Source organism: Astyanax mexicanus, chromosome 7 (genome assembly GCF_023375975.1).
Source record: "Astyanax mexicanus isolate ESR-SI-001 chromosome 7, AstMex3_surface, whole genome shotgun sequence".
In the NCBI taxonomy this organism is placed as follows: Eukaryota; Metazoa; Chordata; class Actinopteri; order Characiformes; family Acestrorhamphidae; genus Astyanax; species Astyanax mexicanus.
In genome coordinates this window covers 20834710-20858161 of record NC_064414.1, presented here as the reverse complement: position 1 = coordinate 20858161, position 23452 = coordinate 20834710, and the positions used below count along the sequence as shown (strand labels likewise).

At 36.7% G+C, this 23452-nt stretch overlaps 1 protein-coding gene across 2 annotated transcripts in view; it reads left to right on the top strand.

Annotated features, from left to right (window-relative positions):
- thada (THADA armadillo repeat containing) overlaps nt 1-23452 on the top strand; it is a 147888-nt gene that overhangs the window by 50660 nt on the left and 73776 nt on the right. For both annotated transcript variants that reach the window (XM_049481770.1, XM_049481771.1), the window contains exons 26-28: nt 1993-2084; nt 9128-9217; nt 16962-17093. In XM_049481770.1, coding sequence (XP_049337727.1) covers nt 1993-2084; nt 9128-9217; nt 16962-17093 — 314 coding nt within the window. The remainder of the gene's footprint in view (nt 1-1992; nt 2085-9127; nt 9218-16961; nt 17094-23452) is intronic.

Here is a 23452-nt window from a genome sequence, read left to right as displayed (position 1 = left end):
TTTTCTATAGTTTATTTAATTGTGATGTTTTAGACATTCTATATATTTTAGTTCCAATGTTTAATATTTTTATTTAATAAGGTAATATCTGCCTGATATTATATTTCATAATGTTGAGGATTTCTGTTTAAACGTTACATAAAAAGGTTTTATGTTTGATGAGGAAACATTACTGAAAATCTTGTAATAGGAAATAATAAAAATATTTAAGTAAATCTGCAACTGTCAAAATATAATGAACAAAAATCCTAAAAATGGCACTTTTCTAAACTTTATTTCAGAATTAATATTTTCCCGAATACAAATCAAATCTTATGTCCTCCAAAATTTCTGTTTCTTTGGAGTTGTATAGTTATGTTTGTTTTTTTTATTTTATTTGGACTGATTCCTTTTACTGATCTCAAAATCTTAAGTGGATTAGAGCGTGAACAGGCATCTTCTCTAAGAGTCCTGTATGAGTCTTCAAAGCACTCAAAGTTTTCAAAATGCAAATAACCTATTTTGCTGCAGATAAAAAGGGTTTTATATCATCTATACATGTTGCTCGTAAACAGACTAAGGCCTGTTAGGAGGATTAAAGGGTGTAATTGTGTTATTTTGCTGTTAACTGACAATAATAGTGTTTATATAAATTATTTCTGGGACTTTATTTAGACAGGATTATACCAAACCTAATCTTTAATATATATATATATATATATATATATATATATATATATATATATATATATATATATATATATATATATATATATATATATATATAAAAACTATATATATATATATATATATATATATATATATATATAAAAACTATATATATATATATATATATATATATATATATAGTTTTGTTTACTTAACTTCCAGTGGCGAGACCTGCTGAATTAGTAGGAAAACATGGCGACAACCCTGTTCCTTATTAGTGTCACATAATGCACCTTACATATAATCCAGTGCGCGTTATGTATGAAAATCGTCCAGAAAAACAGACGTTTATTGATAGTGCACTTTATAATCCGGTGTGCATTATAGTGTGAAAAATACTGTAATCATTATGAGTGGGTGATATGGCCCTTTTATTTTTGTAATAACCTTGTTTTGAAGGTTTCACAAAACAATGACACCAATTTTAAATATAAAACTGCAACAAGATAAATGTTAATAAATCTTTTATTTCGTATGAATGTCTCTTTTTCATGAGTGATTCAAATGTTTACTGAAAAGAAAATCTCTTAACTTTTTATTTTTAAACAATTGTAACTTGCTCTGATTTAAAGACTCAAATAATAGCGATAATGTAACAAAAATGATCTGTAAATCTGTAAATACAGCAAAATACAAAGAAATGCTCAAAATACCAAATATTATTTAAAGACAGATACTGCTATGATCTAAAAATCTAAAAGTTCAATTATAACAATATTATCCTGTAAGATGTGGAATGGCACTCCCCTACTATTCATATACAGTGTGAAATAGTTTCGCCGCTCTAGCTTCTAAAAAAGCCTCCCAGTAGTCTCTGTGGAATGTTTTGCAAGCATGGTAACACTGCAGGACGCTTCACACAGCCCTGCTTATATCTAGCCCAGATCTCTGAGAGAGTCTGATGGAGGGATTATCTGTACAATACAGCTGTTTATTGCTGAATTATTATGCTGGTGATGTCCGGCAGTTCAGGTCACGCCTATGATGCAGTCTCGCTCTTATGACTACGTTGTGAGGGATTCGTGGAAAAGCGTTTGTTGCTTATTAACAGAAGAAAAATGGCCTGTTTGTGTTGTTCTGGCTGGTCCTTGGGCCGGGCCTGCAGATACTGAAACAGTCTGAGTCATGGGGTTATGACATGAAATGCATGCCAGGATGATCACCAGCAGAAACACTGAAGGAAATGCTTTTCTGGGTCACCTCTGTTTCACCCCTTCAGCTGAACCTTTTTTTTTTCCCTCTTTTTCTCTCTCTCTTTTTCTCTCTTTTTCCTCCTCCCCCCAGGTGAGGAATTCCTCCACTCTCCTCTTCAGCAGCCTGGTCACTCGGATATTCGGAGTAAAGAGAGGAAAAGATGAGCATTCCAAGAAGAACAGGTATGAATGATATCTCCATCCTCAGTTTCCAAACTGCCACCGAATCTCCTCCGTCTTTGTGCCAGAGTTGCTCTATTTACTTACAGTATTATTAAAATGCTTGAACTTTTATTTTGGAGTACCAGGAGTCCACCATCAGGGGGCGCTGCAATCCTCTGCTCACTAGAGCTTCACAGTCATTAATCTTGGCCTGTGCTCTGGCCCACAGACTGTGTGTGTGGCACTGGTCCAACTCCTCAAACACTCTGGATGTTTCCTACAACCCTCAGTTGCCTTTATCTTTGTACTGTTAGTGTTTTTTTTTTCTTTCTCTTGTTCACAGACACACACAAACACACACAGACACACAACATTTTCTAAGGGTCTAATTAGATCAGGCAAAACAAATGAATCAAAATTGAATAATAAATAATTAAACTAAACAATGTAATTTATCATCATTATATATCTTAACAGTTACACAGACATTTTTTAAAAATGCATTACAAAGTAAGGAAAGGGATGAGAGACAAAGAAGGTAATTGACCCTTGATAATTAAGTTTTTTTTTCTTTCTTTTTCTAGCTCTTTCACATTTTCTCTCTTTTTGCCCTAAGGCCAAGGTTAAACAGCTCATGTCATGGACAATCTATTTCCCCTGCTCTTCTTAATGGTGCACTACAATGGAAATCTGTATTTATCTTGACACACTTGAATAATGAGTGCTCAGTTCAGTGCATGGAACTGACATACTGTGAACTTCAGGCACATTGTGTCCTTCAAAAGAAAAAAAAAACACACAAGTATAACATGGCTGTGATCTGTGCCAATTCCAGTACCTCAAAATTAACATAAACCCAGTCAATTAGAGAAAGGCTTTCAGGGCTGAAGTCAATCCTTTTGTTTTTGCATTTTTGTCATACCTTCAGATTATCAAATAAAATTTAAAATCAGACAAATATAACCCGAGTAAATATAAAAAGCAGTTTTTAAATAATTATTTCATTTATTAAGGGGAAAAAACGATCCAAATCAATCTCGCTTTTTGTAAAAAAATTGTTTGCCCACCGTAAATAAACTGTGATTAATCACACTTTTTGTAAAGTTGAGTTAAATCTCATTACTACCCACAACCAGGCCTGATTACTGCCAGACGTGTAGAATCAAGAAATCAATTAAATAGAACCTTTCTGACAACATGAAGCAGCTAAAAGATCTCAAAAAGCAACACATTATACCTGGATGTGAAGAAATTAAAAAAAGTTAGGTTAGAAAAGGTTACACAGTCATATCTAAGGCAGATTACAGTAATATTTACAAATGGAGAAAACTTGGAACACTGGTGAATACTCCTAGGAGTGTCCGGCCGATCAGAATTTTTTTTAAAGGGCATGCACAACCAGAGGTAATGCTTGATTTTTAGTTCTAAAATCCCATCTCTTGACTTTTGACATGTCAGCGTATGTTTACTTCTGTACATAGAAGGGTTGTATCAAATCGTATTGTACACAATAATATAACCAACGTTTTTGAATATCATGAACGATATTATACCCTGAAATATGGTGCCTTATCACCCACTCCTAATTATCACATCAGGGTACTATTTTTTAGCTGTTTTTAGCAAACGTTTTAGAAAAAAAAATCACTAATTTTCTAATTTTCAATTATAAATCTACTAGAGACAGATTATATCTGTCCAGTATCATTCATTTTACTTCAGCCCTGGATATTTGGAGATATTTGGAGTGAATTTCTCATGAAATGCATGCATATCATGACATTCTGGATTATTGACTTCTGTTCTTGATTTTTTTTTTAGTTTTTCATTTTGTTGCAGTAGTGCATTCTTGAAATATTTTTTTTTTGTTTTGTCATATCGCCAAGAGTATCGTTATCACGAAAATATCATGAAATATCGTGATATTATTTTAGGGCCATATCGCCCAGCCCTAGTACATAGCCATAAATCACAAATGGCCTTCACAGGGCAAAAATCGAACAAAATATAGAAAGTCGTCCTATAATACATTCTCTAAAACACACACACATCCCCCCCCCCACACACACACACACACAGGTGTAGTAATGGAGCACTTCAGGTTGTTCCATGTTGTATCAGGGCTTGCTCACTTTCATTTGTTTGACTGCTGAACTTGAAGATGTTCTGACTCTGCTGCTGCTGCTGGTTTGACCCCTGACCCTCCACTCATCTCACTGCTCTACGTCAGCCTTTCAGTTCTTCCCTGAATAAACAGAGCATGCTGGGATGTTACGCTGATCCAGGGCATCCTGAAAGGGGACACAGAGGTCACATAATTCAGGGTGTGAGGTAGCTGAAATGGAAAATAAAGAGCGAGGCTGATTGTTTGCCACGAAACACATAATAATTCCTTTTGATTAGTTTCACTTAAAACAAAACGGAAGAGTGAGAGCTGTTTAATAGATGATGGAGCCTCACAGCTAAAACCCAGAGGTAATGCAGGCTGGGTTAGGCCGGCTCTACCCTTGCGGTGAGCTAGTTTACTGGCTGAGCTGGTTAACTGGCTTAGGCCAGTGCAAGAACACAATGTGGTTCTCTTTAGTGTGATTTGCATGTGCAGCAGGCATCTTGATCCGCTTACGCACTGGCCAGCTTTTGCTTGTTTGTGGTTTGTTTAGCTGTTTTTCTATTCCTCCTTCCTTCAGTCTCACTTATGTTGTTGCCTTGGATTTCTCTCTCTCTCCGTCTCTCTTTCTCTTTCTCTCTCTCTCTCTGTGATTAGAGCAATGTTTTGGCTCTCTTTGTTCAGCTTGCTTTTTTTTTCCTCATGCTATTGAGTGTTTTTAACGTGTGTGTGTGTGTGTGTGTGTGTGTGTGTGTCTGATGAGCTGTGCTCTCTAATGTCTGGCAGATCTTGGTGTCTTTCACAGTCTGTTTCTTTTTTCACTGTCTCTCTTGTCCTTATGTGCTTTCCTTCTCTCTCTTTCTCTGTTTCTCTCTTTCTAAATTGTATTCTAAATATTCTAAAAACAGGAAAAATTAACATGTCGAATGTTCATTCACATCTCAATTCTCAATTCAAAAGGGTGTTTTAAAAAATAGGGAAAAATGTTGTCCAAGAACATATTGTAAATATTCCACACACTGAGAGAGTACATCTATCATGGTCTGTTCCTCTTTTTTACTTTCTTAGCTTTTTTGCTCACTATCACTTCTAGATTACCATCTTTCGCTGTCACTCATTATCTCTCACACTCTTGCCCTGTAACTTTCACTTTCTAGCTCAATATTGTTTTTTTTGCTTTCTCTTTCTTTTTCTCCCTCTTCCTCCCCTCACTCTTTTCAGTTCTGTATATTTAGTATATTTATATCTGAAATTAGCTCTCCTTAGTTGAGTATATCTAGTGGTGTTGTTACATTTAGACGCAATTTTGCATAAGTCTATACATACATAAGCTCATGTATAGCTCTGAGAAAAAAAAATTCTGAATCAGTTTCTCTGATTTTGCTCTTTATAGGTATATGTTTGAGTAAAATGAACATTGTTGTTTTATTCTATAAACTATGGACAACATTTCTACCAAATTCCAAATAAAAATATTGTCATTTAGAGCATTTATTTGTAGAAAATGAGAAATGGCTGAAATAACAAAAAAGATGCAGAGCTTTCACACCTCAAATAATGCAAAGAAAACAGGTTAATATTCATAAAGTTTTAAGAGCTCAGAAATTAATATTTAGCGGAATAACTGGTTTTTAATCTTAGTTTTGGATGCATCTTGGAATATTCTCCTTCACCAGTCTTACACACTGCTTTTAAATAACTTTATGCCACTCCTGGTGCAAAAATGCAAGATGTTTGACTTAATTTGATGGCTTGTGATCATCAATGTCATCTCAGAATTTATGTTTTAGAGAGCAAATCTCAAGTTAGCTGTCCTGCTTTTTCTCTTTTTCTTTCTTTTCCTTTACTCAATATTTGTCTTTCGCTCATTATCTCCTACAGTCATGCTGCTTTATTCCCTTTCAATTTCCTTGAAAGATCACAGACATTGTTTCTGTCTCTCTCTCGCTCTCTCTCTCAGTTTCTCTACATTCCTCCTCTGGCAGGTACCTTTGCACTAGTGGAGATGAAATTCATCATAGGTCTCTGCAACCTGTCAGTTACACTCACTCCCTCAGTGAAGCAGTTAGAGCATCTTTGGGAGGCCTCAGTGCCTGAACTCTTCTTGATATTTTAACGTGTGTGTGTGTGTGTGTGTGTGTGTGTGTGTGTCTGTCTGATTCTAACACTCTCTTATGCACACATGCAGATTGCAGTGCGTTTATGTTTGTTATTAGTGCTGCAGTGTGGGTTCCTCCCCTGTAGTCTGTGTTTGACTTTTGGTTGAGTTTTGATTACTCAGGAATTGGGCGTTCATGATTAAAGAGTTTAGCCACAGTGTCTCTGGATGTGTTTTAAACGTCTAAAGTTCGGTGGTCGAGCAAAAACGCAAGTCAGCAGGCCCTGATCAAACGGCTTCCTCAGGCTCACTGTCAGGATTTCATTGCTGAAACATTTAAAAATTTGTTCCTTCATCATGTTGAACAGGAGATAAAACCACCGTCTGTTGAAATGTTTCTCAGAAAGTGTTTCTCAGAAACCAGGTTTTCATGCACGCTGCTTTATGTAAATTCTGACAGATTAGATTCAGAAGACATGACAAATATTCAATACAATCACAAAAATGTGAATAGTAATAGTTTAAAATATATATTATTTTTTTGTGATTTTATAAGAGCTGATGTGTATACAAATTATCTCAAAATTGGTTATAATGCAAGGCCTATCAGTAGCAGTAAATCACCACATACTGTATACTCAGTAGACTAGACAGTAAAGTTTGCTTTGTCTGTGGTTTCTGTGCTGGTAAGTTTTGGGACAGTCTGTTCTGTCTGGCTCTTCAGTACTTATGAACAGTCTATTACATAAACAAATTCAGCAGATAAGCAGATGCTATGTGCACATGTGTGGCATGTACTGCTTAGCACATAGCGATCTGTGTCGTCTTTCTCGTATTTCTCGCACACAAACTTGGCTCACAATGTCACTGGTGAGCCTGCAGTGTGCCTGTAAACATGACAAATGTTTCCTGGTATGCTGGGAGTTACATATTTACATGCGCATTCACTGTATCATGAGTGTATGTTGTGTATGTTGGGGTCAAGTATGTGTATATGTGTGTATATGTAAGTGTAAACAGAAAAGGCAATAAACAGCTATGTTCTGGGTGTCTGGGTTTAAGTATGACTTGGTCCAAAAAACATGATCTTCGTCTAAAGCAAATGGATGAAGACAGTTTTATTTACCAATCACAAACAACAACTCCATATCTATATTGACATACTTTAAACAGTGGAGTTTGTTCCTGGAATGGAGCGTATCTGCTAAACAGATTTCTCCCAGTTTTTTTTTTTTTTTTTTATAGATGTTGGAGGTCATATATATTATTATTTAAATATTATAAAGTTTTGAAATGTTTCGCTTGCTTCCCAGTGCATACTCTCTACATATGTAAAAATACCCTGTAAAAAAGTCACATTTTTAATGTCACAAAAAAACAATGCAGATGTTTTGAAAAAATACTTTACCCCCAAATCTTTCCTGAATACTACATTTTTTGCACTGTAAAGAGCACCAGATTATAAGGTGCGCTATTAATAAATTTTTCCATTCTCGCCACTGTGTGGCAAAACCTGTAAAGCTAAGCTAAGTTAAGTAAACAAAACTGTAATTCTTAAAAAAACAAACAAACAAAAAAAGCTTGTTCATGTTTTGCCATTTAGCACAAATGAACACTAACCTGTGGTAAATGAGCATAAGCATGGAATGTGACAGAGCCCTTAAATGTCTCATTTTGAAAGAAACTGGAACTGGCTGAGTAGAGTAGGTGAGATATTTTTATGGAAGAGTGATTTAATGCATATAACTTCATGAACATGTTTTGTATAGCCCATAGACCTCTATTCTTACTTGTGTAGAAAGTGGTATAACATGTCCCCTTTAAAGTAGCTAAATGCTGCATTCATTAGAAGATAGATAGTCCACAAATATTTGGACAGCCTATATAATGTGCTTATTTGGTGGGAGTGGTCGAGAGTAGGGTTAACCCACTTGTTACCATGAAGGTGTCTGGCCTTAAGATTAGTCAGGCCATGTGCTTGCAGTATAGTGTCACCACAGGATGTGGAGTTTATGTGCGTGCGTGTGTATGTGTGTGTTTGTGTTTATATTTGTGTGTAAATATAAGGGGTTTTTTTTTTCTGGAAGGATTTTCTGTCACCGCCTGAGGTTGAACATGGCTGTGAAATTTAAGTTTGGGATTTTGGCTACAGCCTTCTGTTTTTGGGCTGGTCCAAGTCCTGATGAAGGAGGAAAAAAACAACAAAAATTTTATTGGAAAGGTTTGAGTTGGGCCGGATCCTCAAAACATGCTGGCTGGGATAAAAGCAGGAAGCGAATGCATGTCGCACACAGTCGTGCTGTCACGCGCAGCCTAGCCACACTTACAGTGGAGTTTCCCAGAGTGTGTTTCAGCTGCGGCGCTCAGAGGAATAAAGAGCTGCTTTAAAGCTGCGCCGTGTGTTCCTGCAGCGCTCCATCTCAACCCCAGCGCTGTAATGAGAGCTTTATAGAGCTGTAAAGAGCTCTGCCTTTAGGAAGTGGTTTACAAACCAGACCTTTAAAAGGTTACTTACACACACACACACACACACACACACAAATGCACACAAATGCAGACATATATGCACAAACATAGGCATGCTGTTTAAATTCAGACTTCCCCGTTCTGTTCTGGCGGCCTTCTGTGTGTCGCCCTGCAATTTTCTATAGACCTCAGGTGAACTCTCATGCCTAAATAGGAATTGCAGACAGGATTTAGCAAGTAGTCTTAACTAAACTATAGCAAAACAACCACAAGCTACACACAATTACTAGAGTTTTCTATAGAGCTTAGGTAAACTCTTATGCATAAACAGAAATATAACATTTCTTATCTTTCTTGCATCTTGTTTCCTTTTTTTTTTTTTCTTTCTTTTAGGATGACTGGCCGAGAGTTCTTCACTCGTTTTCCAGCCCTCTATCCTTTCCTCCTCAGCCAGCTGGAAGAAGCAGCAAGTTCAGTGGAAAGGTAAGAAGTTACCGTGGTCTTTACTTATGTGGTGTTTTTGTATTAATTTCTAATAACTATTGGTTTGGTCACAATTATATACAAACACAAACTAATAAAACACAAACAGTTGATTGTTGATTGGCTTTAATCAAACCTGACATCCGAAGTGCAAGCTATAAAGTGTGCAGCATAAGAAAAGGCATGTATTAATTCTCTTAATCAAGCCAGGTGCACTCTGACATTGGCAAATTGGTATTTTAACAGCGCATTGCTTCTGCACTTTTTTAGCAGTGGAAACTGACTTGCACAGGTCAGCAGGTAATAAACAGAAACAGCAATTGTTAATGTAAAAGTTGGGTTTGTGCACTGCGACATGTTCTTGTGCATGTAACAAAGAAAGGGGGTGTGTTGAGAGTGTGCATTGAGCATTTATTGCCATGATAGCAATGAACGTCTTACTATTGACGTCTGTCTAGGTTGTATTCTGTCAATGGCGCACCTGTGTTTTCCATTGCCAAGGTAGCAATACACCAGAACTTTACCTGAATACACCTCATTTCTGATTGTCCTTGATATACAGCTCTGGAAAAAATTAGGAGACCACTTTAGTTTCTAAATCAGTTTCTCTGACTTATAGGTATATATTTGAGTAAAATGAACATTGTTGTTTTATTCTATAAATTACAAACAACATTTCCAAATAAACTTATTGTCTTTTAGAGCATTTATTTGCAGAAAATGAGAAATGGCTGAAATAACATAGATGCAGAGCTTTTAGACCTTAAATAATGCAAAGAAAACAAGTTCATATTCATAAAGTTTTAAGTGTTCCAAAATCAGTAATAAATATTTGGTGGAATAAACATGGTGTTCAATCATAGTTTTCAGGCATCTTTGTTTGCTCTCCTCCACCAGTCTTACACACTGCTTTTGGATAACTTTATGCCACTGCTGGTGCAAAAAGTCAAGCAGTTGAGCTTGGTTTGATGGCTTGTGATCGTCCATCTTTTTCTTGATTATATTCCAGAGTTTTTAATTTGATAAAATCAAAGAAATGTATCATTTTTAAGTGGTCTCTTCTTTTTTGTGAGAGCTGTATTCACACATTGCTATTTAAATGACGTGAAAATTAATGTTCACGTGGTATAGGATAGCAATGAACATCGCGACGTGCGTTCTTTTATTAGTTTGTTTTTGTTAGCTTATGTTTGTCTATAATTGTGATACAGATTTTGATCATACCACAATTTATGATCAATTTAGTAATCCATGTATACATTCAGGAAATGTTCCCTAGCTTTCACTGTGTATGTTTACTGTATGCAATAAAAGACATGCACGGTACAGCTGTTTGTGTGTTATTAGTTTAGTTTAGTTAATTAGATTTGAATATCTGATTACAGACCAGACCACTTTGTATTAGTATTAGTTAGCAATGCAATTCAGTTAATCCAAAATTAATCCAAAGGATTTCACTAATGGTTTCTTGCAACCTGTAGTTCATATTAACAATAGATTTAAATTCAATCCATTGGTTAATGCCATTTAGAAGAATACATATAAAATTAGAAATTGTGTACAATTTGTTGGTGAAAGAGTTTAGGGCACTTTAGGTCACCAGTCAGAAATGGCATCCATGATGAAAACATCGGGTCTTCCTCTTCTCACCCTCCTCTGTTTCCTCTGGGGCTTTTTAAATGAAGCTCATTTAAGTGCCTTATCGAGCCTCTTTAGGCCTATTAACCGCGGCGGGCCACACTGATGGACAGCTTCCTACTTCAGATGGCTGCGATAAAGAGAGACTATGTGTGGGAGCGGCGGCCATGTCGTATTCAGACCGCACTCTGAACTCTACCTCACCATCTCTGAGAAGCTGTAGCTGTCTTATCTCCATCCCTCCCCTCGCTTGATTGCTCCACACATACCTAAACGCCTTCCAAACAGCACTGGGGTTGCGAAACAGGCCCTTGAGTCAATATTATCTCAATATGTATCAGATTATTTGAACACATTTGCAGTCTGGCTCTCCTAGCCTCTCTCTGAAAGCAGCGTGACATTTTCCCATGGTCCAGACCGAGACCAGCTCCCCCACTGAGCCACTAACACTCCATAACACTTATCTACAGTAATGCCAGCAGATCATTTAGCTCATGAAAAAGGGATGGAAAGGTAGAGGGGTTTAAAAAGTCATCAGGGTCCCCATGCCTCCCACTTTGACAAAACTAGAGGAGAAGCTCATGGGATAGTTTGTGGGTGAAATAAATTCAGACCTGTAGGTTTTGATTGTTACTTGGATGTTCAGCCTTTTCTCCCTTTTGGAAGTCCCTCTTGCGCGAGGTCTGATCCGTCTCCGGATGGCCGAGCAGCTCGGAGCGAGCATATCTCCAACATGTAAACTGTTCCTGATGTGATTAGGATTTCATAAGCATCGCGTCTGCTAATGAAATGTTGCTCATGAGAGATTGGTTTGGTTTGGAGAGCTTGCGTGATGTTTTGTAGCGTTCGAGAAGCTTTTCCATGGGAAATGAACGCTGGGAATACGCTTGGCGCCGCATCAAGAGAGAGAGATGAAGGGTCCGCAGGGTGCAGTTTAGTAAGAGCTGCTCCAACAGTGTGTGTTCTGTTTGCTTCAGCACACTTCACTCGTCCCTGTGTAGATTTCCTTATAACCGTTTATTCTCCCTTATTCACTTTTGCACATTTTACATTTCTTTCTTTCTTTCTTTCTTTCTTTTATTAATTCAGTGCTGCTTTATTGGTATGAATGTAAAAAGACACTAAGGTATTTAAAATGAGCACAAACTTTAATGAATCTTAAAATGCTATTTTTGATCTACTTTGATTTATACTTTCCTTCCTTCCTACCATTCTTTCAGCAGTGCTGCCTTTTTCTTTCTTTCTTTCTTTCTTTCTTTCTTTCTTTCTTTCTTTCTTTCTTTCTTTCTTTCTTTCTTGCTCACATTGCCTTTCTTAGTTTTTAAATGTTACTATTTGTTTTTTTTTCTTTCTTTATTTCTTGTTAGTATTTGTTTTCTTTCTTTCTTTCTTTCTTTCTTTCAGTTTGTCAGTCTGTCTTTTTTCTTTCTTTCTTTCTTTCTTTCTTTCTTTCTTTCAGTTTGTCAGTCTGTCTTTTTTCTTTCTTTCTTTCTTTCTTTCTTTCTTTCAGTTTGTCAGCTTTTTTCTTTCTTTAGTTTTACTTTCTTTCTTTCTTTATTTATTACATTATCTATCTTCATTTTTAAATGTTACTATTTGTTTTTTTCTGTCTTTATTCTTTCTTTCTTTCTTTTTTTCTTTCTTTCTTCTTTGTTTCTTTTCTGTGTCTCTGTCTGTATCTTATGTTTTCTTTTTCTTCTTTCTTTAATTTTACTATATTTTTCTTTTGTTTGTTTGTTTCTTTCTTTCTTTCTTTCTTTCTTTCTTTCTTTCTTTCTTTCTTTCTTTCTTAATTTTGCTATTTTTCTTTCTTTCTTTCTTATTTTTTTTCTTTTTCCTTTTTTAGTTTTCTCATTGGTTTTTCTTCTTACTCTTTCCGCACTTTCATTTTCTTTTTTTCCTTTTTCAGTTTCAATTTCTTGTGCCTTTTTAAAAATCTATTACTCTTATTGTGTCCCCCTTTCTTAACTTTTTTTCTCACTTTTTATGTTTGTCCTTTATTTATCTGCATTTTTCTTATTTATTTTCTCTCTGTTCTTCTTTTTACTTTTCTTTTTTCTAACTCTTATTTTCTACAACTTTCTTTATTTTTCTCAGTCTCTCACTTTCTTACTGTAGCCACTTTAGTAGCTGTGGGCTGTGCTTTGGGTCTGACTGGCCTGTGAGTAGTGATGACTGTGCTAATGGTGTAGCATTATGCTAATATCCCAGCTGACATGGCCTGTGGCTCATATGAAGTAAAGTAGGTTTTTGGCTCCTCTCTGAGAAAGGTAGCTTCAGTGAGGTGTGTGTGTGTGTCTGAATGTGTGTGTGGGGTGAGGAAGACAGAAGGAGGACATGAATAAATGGAGTGGGTGCGTGTGCTACTGAGGGGGTGTGAACTAAAGTGTGTGTGTGTTTGAATGAATGATGTGATTATTCCAGCATGACATCGCCAGTACTTTCAAATGTTTGATCTGGCACACGTCTCCTGTTTCCACTGAACCTCTAGAAGTGAGAGAGAGAGAGAGAAAGCGAGGGAGAGAAAGAGTGAGCAGACAAATGGACGTCAGTGAAGCACCTTCTCCTGCTCTTGTCTTCATTTAGCTGCTTTACCTTCAGGCCAGGTCTGCTCTGTGCTGGAATATAAAAATCTGTATGCAGTTTTTATAAACATGAACATTAGACTGCCCTGATTCACTTACTCTGCAGCTGCTCACTGTAACTTTTTACAACCCTGTTATGCAAGGCCTCTATGTGATTTGAATTTGTTACTAATCTCATTTTAGAAACGAAAGTATTGGTTTTAAAGCTTTCTAGGATTTAGGGGCTTAAGGAACCCTTCACACATCCACATATGTGGATGTGCAATTTTAACATTCATTTATAATTTGTCTGACCAGAGGAGGATGCCCCCCCCCTTATATATTAGTTATTATAGAAAATGTAATAGTACAAGGTACATGTGAGCCTTGGTTCCTCCCAAGGTTTCCTCCTCCAGCTGAGAAGATAATTTCCTAGCCTCTAGTGTATTTGTCACACTGTAAGGCACACTTAAAATCGTTTAATTTTCCCAAAAATCATCATTATATGCTTATAATCCAGTGTGCCTAATGTATGAAATCTACCAGTCAGGTTATAAGGAGCAGTAAAGCCACTCCGCTGAAGTGCAGCATTATGGAGCAGTATTAGCATTAGCCGCTAACCACGCCAAGTGCTAGCTTTTTCGCCATTCAGAGGTGAGTATTATCAGCCTGTAGCCTACTGCTAACCCCGACTAGCACTGCTGAACCTAGTTTGCCGTTCAGAATCGAATATATCAGACTGTAGTCTATGCGTTAACCACGTTAAAACAAGATACGTGGAATGAACCGCTAGCTAATAGCAGCCTGGCTCACCGGGACACTCAGTGTACAACCTGTACAATCCAGCGCTTGTTAAGCACTTTTTAAGAATTGCAGTTTTGTTTACTTAGCTTAGCTATACAAAACTTTGTTACTCACCACCATTCAGCGGCAAGACCTGCTAAATTAGAAAGAAAACATGGCGACACCCCTGTTCCTTATTAGTGTTGCATAATGTGCCTTATAATCCAGTGCACCTTATTTATGAAAGTAGACCAGAAAATAGATGTTCATTGAGAGCGCGCCTGTTAGCCGCTGTGCCTTGTGGTACGAAAAATTTGTTTAATAAATCTGAATCTTTTCTTACTGATATTGGGCCTGCGACACTTCTAAATGGTTTATCTGTAATTTTGCGACATTGTAAAATAAAAAAAAAAAAATACTATTGTCTCCCAATGTCTGGTCACAAAGGGTCTCTCTGGTTGAGGCTTTAAAATTATTGGCCAGTCAGGATGCTTTAATTTCTCAAAGTTTTTTGCAAGTTTCGTTCGATTCTTTACACCCTTCCAGACTCTCTACATCCTCTTCATCCATTGCATTTGTTTTGCCTGGGCACCAGCCTCTGAAAACTTTTAGCCTTTTCCTGACATTTCACCACTTTCACCACAAAACCCACATTGCTTTGGGGAAGTTGCCAGGTTCATGGCTGGCATAGGAGTACTGAAGCTAAGGCCACACCTGCATTGCTGCACTTGGCACATCAATGAGGTTAACTTCCTCTAAGTAATGATAGGTAGGCTACAAATGAATCTTCAGATTCTGACAACATAATCTCTAGTCATACTTTTGCACGCTTGTATTTTTATTAGAGGCTGGTGGTATTGAATACCTTTGTCAAGTAAACCTAAGCACTAAAGCGTCTAGTAATATAATATCATAAATAATCTCAACCTCTCCAGACTGGATTTGTTGTGCATTTAATAGAAGTATAGTAGTGCATCATCGTGCTGGGCTTCTATAATATTCTGCATTATTTCTCAATACTTCTTTTTTAGAATCACCTATATTTAAGAACCTTTAAGAACATTTTTTTGATTTTTGATGCAGTACTACATGTGGGTAGTGTTGTTAGCTATCTTTGCTAGCTCTGAATGTCATTATCTATCTTAGCTAGCTGTACTGTATCCAATACACTGTGTACTGAGCGATTGATGGACTCTCTCTAGAGGGGTTTCTGGTTAGTAGTTTTACTTATTGTATTGTGATTTGAGTCAGATAAAGTAAAAATGTTTCAATGGAATTAAATGTTTTTGACATCTCTGTGCAAGGCCCTTGTTGCCATCAAGCAGTGGAAAGTGAACCTACAGGGTCTGCAAAATATGGGTTCTATGATCTGATCAGCATTTTGGGATTATCGAAATAATGAGCTTATCTCCAGTCAAATATTTGGTCTCAAAAATGGCCGATACCAATACATAACCAATCAATCCTTTCAAAGCTACGTTATACTGCTTCTTTACTGGCTGTTAAAAGGATTGTTGAAATTGTTTATGTGCCAGTGTGACTGGCTGTGGTGACAGCTAATAGGTAGATGGTGCAACTGGCCATGATTTCTTTTTCCAGATGTTGCTAAGCTTTGGTGTGTTCTGTTGTTGACAGGCGTAGCTGCAAATCCTGGAAGTAGGCCTTAATGAGGTTTAGGGGGCAACTGGAACCCTTAAATAATTGAAAGCAGCCAAGAGGAGGTTATTAGAATATTAGAAGAGGTTATATTACTAGAGTCCAGGAACTCTACACAAACATCTGTTTGCGCCACTGTGGCAAATTGGAGCCGATGCCAAATGGTATTTAGATGTTCCAGACACCCAGAATGGGCTGTGATCCCTGCTTTCAGGATTGTTGCATTGATATTGTATACTGAGAGCCACCACGCTTAGGAAGATTTTACACTGTTTTTTTTGGTATTTAAACCATTTCACGGCCATGAGCTTCTAGGGGAACCATAGGGCATCTGCTGCTTTTTTGTAGACCCACTAAGAAATCAGATTATTAGCAGTTTTTGAGAAGATATTGGTTAAAATATGACTGGGAGTTTTCCTAATACTTAGAACAAGGCTATTAACCCCTAACAGAAATAATTGTGGTTGGTGGATCACCATGTTAGTCAACTGTGGAACTTCGAAAGTGGCTACTGTAAGCAGAAAAACTAGGCTCCTCATTAATTAAAGGATTAAAAATAATAATATATATATATATTAGGGGTGTGCCATATCGTATTGTACGCAATAATATCGCCAACATTTTTGAATATCGTAAACGATATTATACCCTTAAATATGGTGCCAGATCCTCCACACCTAATCATCACATCAGGGTACTACTTTTTTGGCTGTTTTTAGCAAAAGAAAAATTCAACCTGTTCTCATTTCCCATTGTATATCTACTAGAGACTTTATTTTACTTTAATCCTGGATATTTGGAGTGTATTGTTATTAGTATACTGACATTCTGGATCACAGACTTCTGTTACAAATCTGATAAAATTATTGTATTTTTAAATATCTCAGTTAGAGGCATGCCAAATCATATCATATATGCAATAGTAAAATATATATTTTTAATTTTGTTGCAGTAGTGTATTCTTTAAATATTTAAAAAATATATTTTTTTTAGTCATATCGCCAAGAGTACCGTTATTGCGAGAATATCATGAAAAATTGTGATATTATTTTAGGGCCATATCGCCCACCCCTAATTCTTTCTTCTTTCTCTTTTATTCCCAGTGACTCTGGTCAAGTTAAGCTGCACCCCAGTCTGTTCCTGCTTTTGCTGATTTTGGGCCGGCTCTACCCATCACCAATGGATGGATCTTCATCTCCTCTAGGCCTGGCTCCTTTCATGCCCTTCATTATCAGGTGAGAACATAATTTTATTAAAATATAGTACTGTGAAAGACATATATGGTGCACCTGAGCCAAATAACGTATGTATTGCCATTATCTGTATTTTTGCTAGGTCCATTGATTATATTGGAGCACATTTAGATATTATTGAGTTAGACATAGCAGTGCTGCTAAAGTTGGTCATAATATTTTAAATGGCCCTTAGATAATAAAAATGTCCTAACCGTAATTCTGTCCTAAACTAACTTTAAAATAACCAGCATAAGAAGGAATGGTTTTACCATTTTTGTTTTTATTTGTTGGTCAGCCCAATATTTCCTACAACATCAAATGTAAAATAATCCAAAAATACTGAACCAAACTAAGTAATCCTTTTGTTAGACTGCAGCATAACACATAAAAAGCTGCTTATAATATAAAACATTTTTTGTATCACTTACCTAAAGGCCTTTTCATGGAAAACATTATGTTTCACAGACAAATACAGAGTGGAACATCACCTGTAAAAATAAAACAAAACAATATTCTTATACAAAAAAAGTGAGTTGTAATTTATCACACCTCCCACCCCTACTTCAAAGCCAGGAACATTTCATATGTAAATTTGACAAAAAAGAGATACACCTTGGGATGAACTTACAGCGTCTGTACTGATTGGCAATCAGGAAATCTTACAGCACCTCATGCTTCCCAGTGCTGACTACTTTTATGGGGATGTGGATTTCATTTTCCAGCAGGACTTGGCACACTGCCCACACTGCCAAAAGTACCAACTGGTCTTATATAATTGCAAAAAACTCACTTAACATAACTGTTTACTGATGTATACCTCACTGTGCTTCTCGTTCCTTCTTTTCGTCTCATAGCGAGGACTGTCACAGTGCGTTTGAGCAGTGGAATCCACCCATTACTAGCTTCTGTTTGCACATTTTCTACATTGTGCTGCCAGAAAATATGCAAAATATTATTGGAACATGTTGTGTGAGCACCTGTGATGACCTCTGAAAAACAGCTTCTGACTTGTGCTTATACACACACACACACACACACACACGCACACGTATCTTTTGGAACAGTCTGTACCTCTGTGAAGAGAAGTACATATGTTTAGATTTTCAAGGCATGGGTTTTGGAAAACTACTGCTGCTGCTGTGCAGTAAAATAAGGTGCTCAGATGTGTTTTTGGACACACATTCTGAACACTAAACAAAAGAGAATAGCCAGCGAGCCAATATTATTGATTTGAAGAAAATTCAATGTTTGTTAGTTGTATTTTAAGAGGGAAATTACTGAAAGTTTCCACCAATTCTGCAGTCTATTACCATATTTTTTGCACTATAAGGTGCACCGATTATCAGTGGTGGTGGGGGTAGCTAACGAAGTTTAGTAAAGCTAAGCTAAGTAAATAAAACTTTTATTTAAAAAAAAAAGTTAAACAAGCTCTGGATGTTAATCTACACAGATTTCTCTCCTGAAAACTGTATATTTCGGTGAGTAAAGCACTTCCGTTTATTTACAGTAAGCTTAAATTCCCGAATTTCTCCAGCACTAAGGCTGGAGCATTAGCGGCTAGTGGCTAATGTCACACGACAGTGCTACACTGAAGGACCCTGAGTGTTTGTCCCACATAGCTTGTTTTAACACAGTAAACACGCAGACTACAGTCAGATATACTCACCTTTGAACAGCGAAGAGAGCTATCGCTGTTAGCGGCTAATGTTAGCGGCTGCTCCAGAAGTGCTAGCCAGGGTTAGCAGCAGGCTACAGGCCCATAATACTCACCTCCAAGCGGGAAAATAGCAGTTAACGGCTAGTGATGTCTCTGTGCTGAAGACTCTTTTTCTCATTCTCTCTTTCTATCTTGCTTTCAGTCTGTCTCACTTGCTTGTCTCCCACACACTATTTTCCTCTTTCCAAGGTAGAATATAAACTAGCATTTATTTTCTAGCACCATTACTCTAAAATGCTTACAGACTCAGTTCAAGACAATTTTGTTGCAGAGCCTTTGTTAACAGAAGGTAAAGTGAGAATCTGTTGAGTTTTTTTTTTTTTTTTGTGCTGTAAAGTAAAATCCCACATGGGACACATTATAGTGACAGGTGTAAAGTGAATCCGGTTAAAGTATATCCGATACTATCTGGATCCAAAATAATTAAGCAATAATACACTCGAGGTTCGTGCTATAACGTGTCATATTGGCACTGCTGTGATGTGGTTGAAGGCACGAGGCCGCAGACCGAGTACTGTAGATCAGCACAGCAGTGCCAATATTACACATTATAGCATAAACCTCGAGTGTATTATTGCGATTACACCACAGTTCAATTATCACCGTTTATTGAAATATTTTAAGTTAAACAGGACGAGAAAATGTTTTGTTCATATGGCTTCACGGCTTTAATAAAACATTCATAGTGTTGTCATAGATTGTGTAAGCTCTGAATGAGCACATATGCTCATTTAGAAAAACACAGTGTATCCAACAAGCATCCAAACCTGGTATATCTTTTCCTCAGCAATTGCACAGCAATGTTTCTGTCTCTCTTCCAAAAACACACACAAAAAGAACAGCATTTAAAAAAAACAAATCAAGATTTTAGTTATGATTAATCACAGCATGTTATGGTGATTAATAAAAATACTTTATACCTAGTTGGCAGATTTGCATTACCCAAAGGAGCTGTAAGATAGAACACAAGTGCCTGATTCCGTTGTACCAAACATTACCCAGACTATTTTCTGCCAGCCTCTTAGTGCACAGTTTTGTTGATGATATTTCTCCTGCAACTGGCATAAAACCAATATTCTGTGCTAGCTATTAATGCAGTGCTCTGTTTTGAACCTGGAAAAATAGTTTGGAGATCAGATGCTGCAAGGCAAATGTCGGAAATGTCTGTCAAAAAAAAGGCTAATGCAATTAATTATAATTGTGGATCTTGGGTTCTCTTTTGCTGTCTTTAGCTCTCTGACTGTCTCTTACTGTTTACAATCCTAGAGTCCTTCACATTATCTAATAGAGCTGTTGCAGGAATGTGAGAACCATCTATTGCTCCACTACGCTGTAGACCCTCACCTTCTCACCATTACTCTAAACTGTTCACAGATTCAGTGCAAGACTATTTTGCTACAGAGCTTTGTTTACAGAGAGTAAAGTGAGAATATGGTGACTTATTTATTTTATTTTATTTTATTTTTTTTTTTGCTGTAAAGTAAAATCACACTGGATACACATTATAGTCACAGGTATAAAGATACTATTCAGATACAAAATATTGATCGGGGTCTGGGCCATATTTTTATTTGTATGGCTGCCTGGCTTTAGTAAAACATTCATAGTTTTAGATTTTGTGATCTCTAAAAGAGCACATTTGCTCAATGAGAAGAGAAAAAAAAACAGTGTATCCAGCAAGCATGCAAACCTGGAAGCATGCAAATAGAAAAACATCGTAGCACACTGTCCTCTTTTGCCAGTTTTAAACCAGTAAAAAAAAAGCAAACAAAGAATACACACAGACTCGTACACACAAGCTTGTATGTTTGAGGGATGTTAAAGCAAATGGTGATGCGCTAGAGTAAAGAATTCATGCCAAATTGGATAGAAAAAACTGTTTGTATTTTATTGTAAACATTTTAATTGTATGTAGTTCTGAATTAGAACTTAATTCACCAAGTATAATAGGTTGTTTCAACAATACGTGCAGCACAAACCGCTCCAGAAAAAAAAAAAAACTGGGGTTGGGGTCAAACTTTGATTATTGCACCAAATATTGATTTCTGAACTCTTAAAACTTTATGAATATGAACTTGTTTTCTTTGCGTTATTTGAGGTCTGAAAGCTCAGCATCTTTTTTGTTATTTCTCATTTTCTGCAAATAAATGCTCTAAATGACAGTATTTTTATTTGGAATTTAGGAGAAATGTTGTCTGTAGTTTATAGAATAAAACAACAATGTTAAATTTACTTAAACATATAAACAGCAAAATTAAGAAGAAATAGAGAAACTGATTTTTTTCAGAGCTGTATATAATCACTTACTTAAAGGCCTTGTCATGGAAAACATTATGTATCTCAATATTTCTTTTTGTGAAGTTTGTGGACAGTTTGGAATAGGTCAAAATAGAGTGAAACAGCATCCACATACCACTAAGACTGCAAAAATCAAAACAATATTAATATGCACTAATCAAAGAGAGTTGTATTTTAGCACATCTCCCACCCCTACTTCAAAGCCAGGAACATTTAATATATATATATATATATATGGAAAAAATACACACCTCTTTCATAAGCATGAAGTTAGAATTTAAAAACAAAGCTAACTGGTAGCTAACAAAGTATATCCAGATACTATCTGAGTGCAAAATGCATCAACAGAATCAGAGTTCAGTCCATTTTTCATATTCGCATTTCATGTATGAAAATGGCTAGAGTAAACCATTAATAGTTTTATATTTAAACCTGGTATGCCTTTTGTGTTTCATAGAAAAGCATTGTAGCACGGTGCATTTTAAACAAAACATTAACCAGTTTGTTTCCATTACAATAGCAAACTAACCTCTGGCCAGGCTTTTTAATATATTTGTGGACAAGACCTCATCATAAATCAGTATCTCAAGAACTCTCAAGAATTCTGTGTGTTTTAAATACCGTATTTTCACACTATCACACTATAAGGTGCACTGGATTATAAGGCGTATTATGCGACACATAAGGAACAGGGCGTCATGTTTTCCTTCTAATTCAGCAGGTTTTGACACTGGGTGGTGGTGGGGGGTGACTTAAGTGAAGTAAACAAAACTGTAGTTCTTAAAAAGAAACAAACAAAAAAATATTGAAAAGTTAAGTAAGCACTGGATGTTAATTTACACAGATTTCTCTCCTGAAAACTGTTCATTTGGGAGAGTAAAGCGCTTCTGTTTATTTAAAGTAAGCTTAGATTTCCAGATTTTCCTTAAGGCTGGCTAGAGCAGCATTAGCATTAGCAGCTAACAGCGCTACACTGAGGAACCCTGAGTGTTCCGGTAAACCGGGGCGATATAAGCTCGGATTCGTCCCACGTAGCTTGTTTTAACATGGTAAACGCACAGGCTACAGTCTGATAATACTCACCTCTGAATGGCGATAGAGCTAGCACTTAGCATGCTTAGTAGCTAATGCTAATGCTGCTCCAGCTGTGCTGGCCGGGGTTGCAGCAGGGTACAGGCCGATAATACTCCCCTGTGAACGACGAAAGAACTAGCCCTTAGTGCTGTTAGCGGCTAAGGCTAATGCTCCTTCAGCCTTAGTGTTGAAGAACTGAACTTAAACTGCTTTATATTCTGTGTGGCTTCATTGCTCCTTAATGCTCGACTGGTAAAATTCATGCATATACCGGATTAGAAGTCACATTGGGAAAAAGGACCTTAAGTGCGCCTTATAGTCTGTAAAATACGGTAATTATTTACTGTAATGTTGCTTTTAGATGCAATAAACACTTCAGACATCTAAATCCAATCACCACAGCTGTCAACAGTTCTCACTATACTGTATGTTTCTCTGGAATTTGCATTTCACATCAAACCATTGTGATTGACTGTGTTTACATCTAAAACACATTTTGAAACACTGGAAATCTGGATTTCAGAAAGTTTGTGGTTATGAATAAACAAACCAAACAAAATAACTGTAGCTATTAGAAGGTTTACATGCAACAGTGCCGATTGCACACAGTTGAAGTATTGAGTCTGAGTTTGGCTCAATCACAAACGCAAGCGTAAAGGAATGCTTACAACGTGTGTTTGAGGTGTGAAAGCTGGTTTACATTTCATCAGCCGACGCTGCGCTGGCCCCAGTGACAAATCTCTGCTGTTTGTGATTGCGACATTCTGTTTATTCTGCGTAGAACAAAAGGAAGCACTCAAAAGAGCTGCTAGACAGGGGTAACATAGTCCTTTCATTTCATTTGTTGGAGGATGGACTGTACTCAATCATGCTCAATAACAAGCATCATCCACAAAACGTTTTTCTTTTTCTTTCTTTAAATATTTATTTTAATTGTAAGATACTGGGCTACCTCCACCCACCAACCCCCCCAGGTTTATCTTCACCAGTGCTGCTAGTAATTAAACCTGGGATCCACAGATTAGTTCCACTGATCCCAATTATTATTATTATCGTAACTACATTTGGTAAAGTGGTTGAATGAGTACCTAAATGGCTGGCATTCTTTCACAAATGGCTAGTAAATGGTGACTTTGGTTTAGTCTGGATCCTTACTTTTATGTTGTAATAATGTTTTTTGGAAACCTAATTTGATGTGTTTATATGATGTATGTTCATGTATAATTGTTTATATTGCACACATACTCTTCCAGTCAGTTTGACCCAGTAG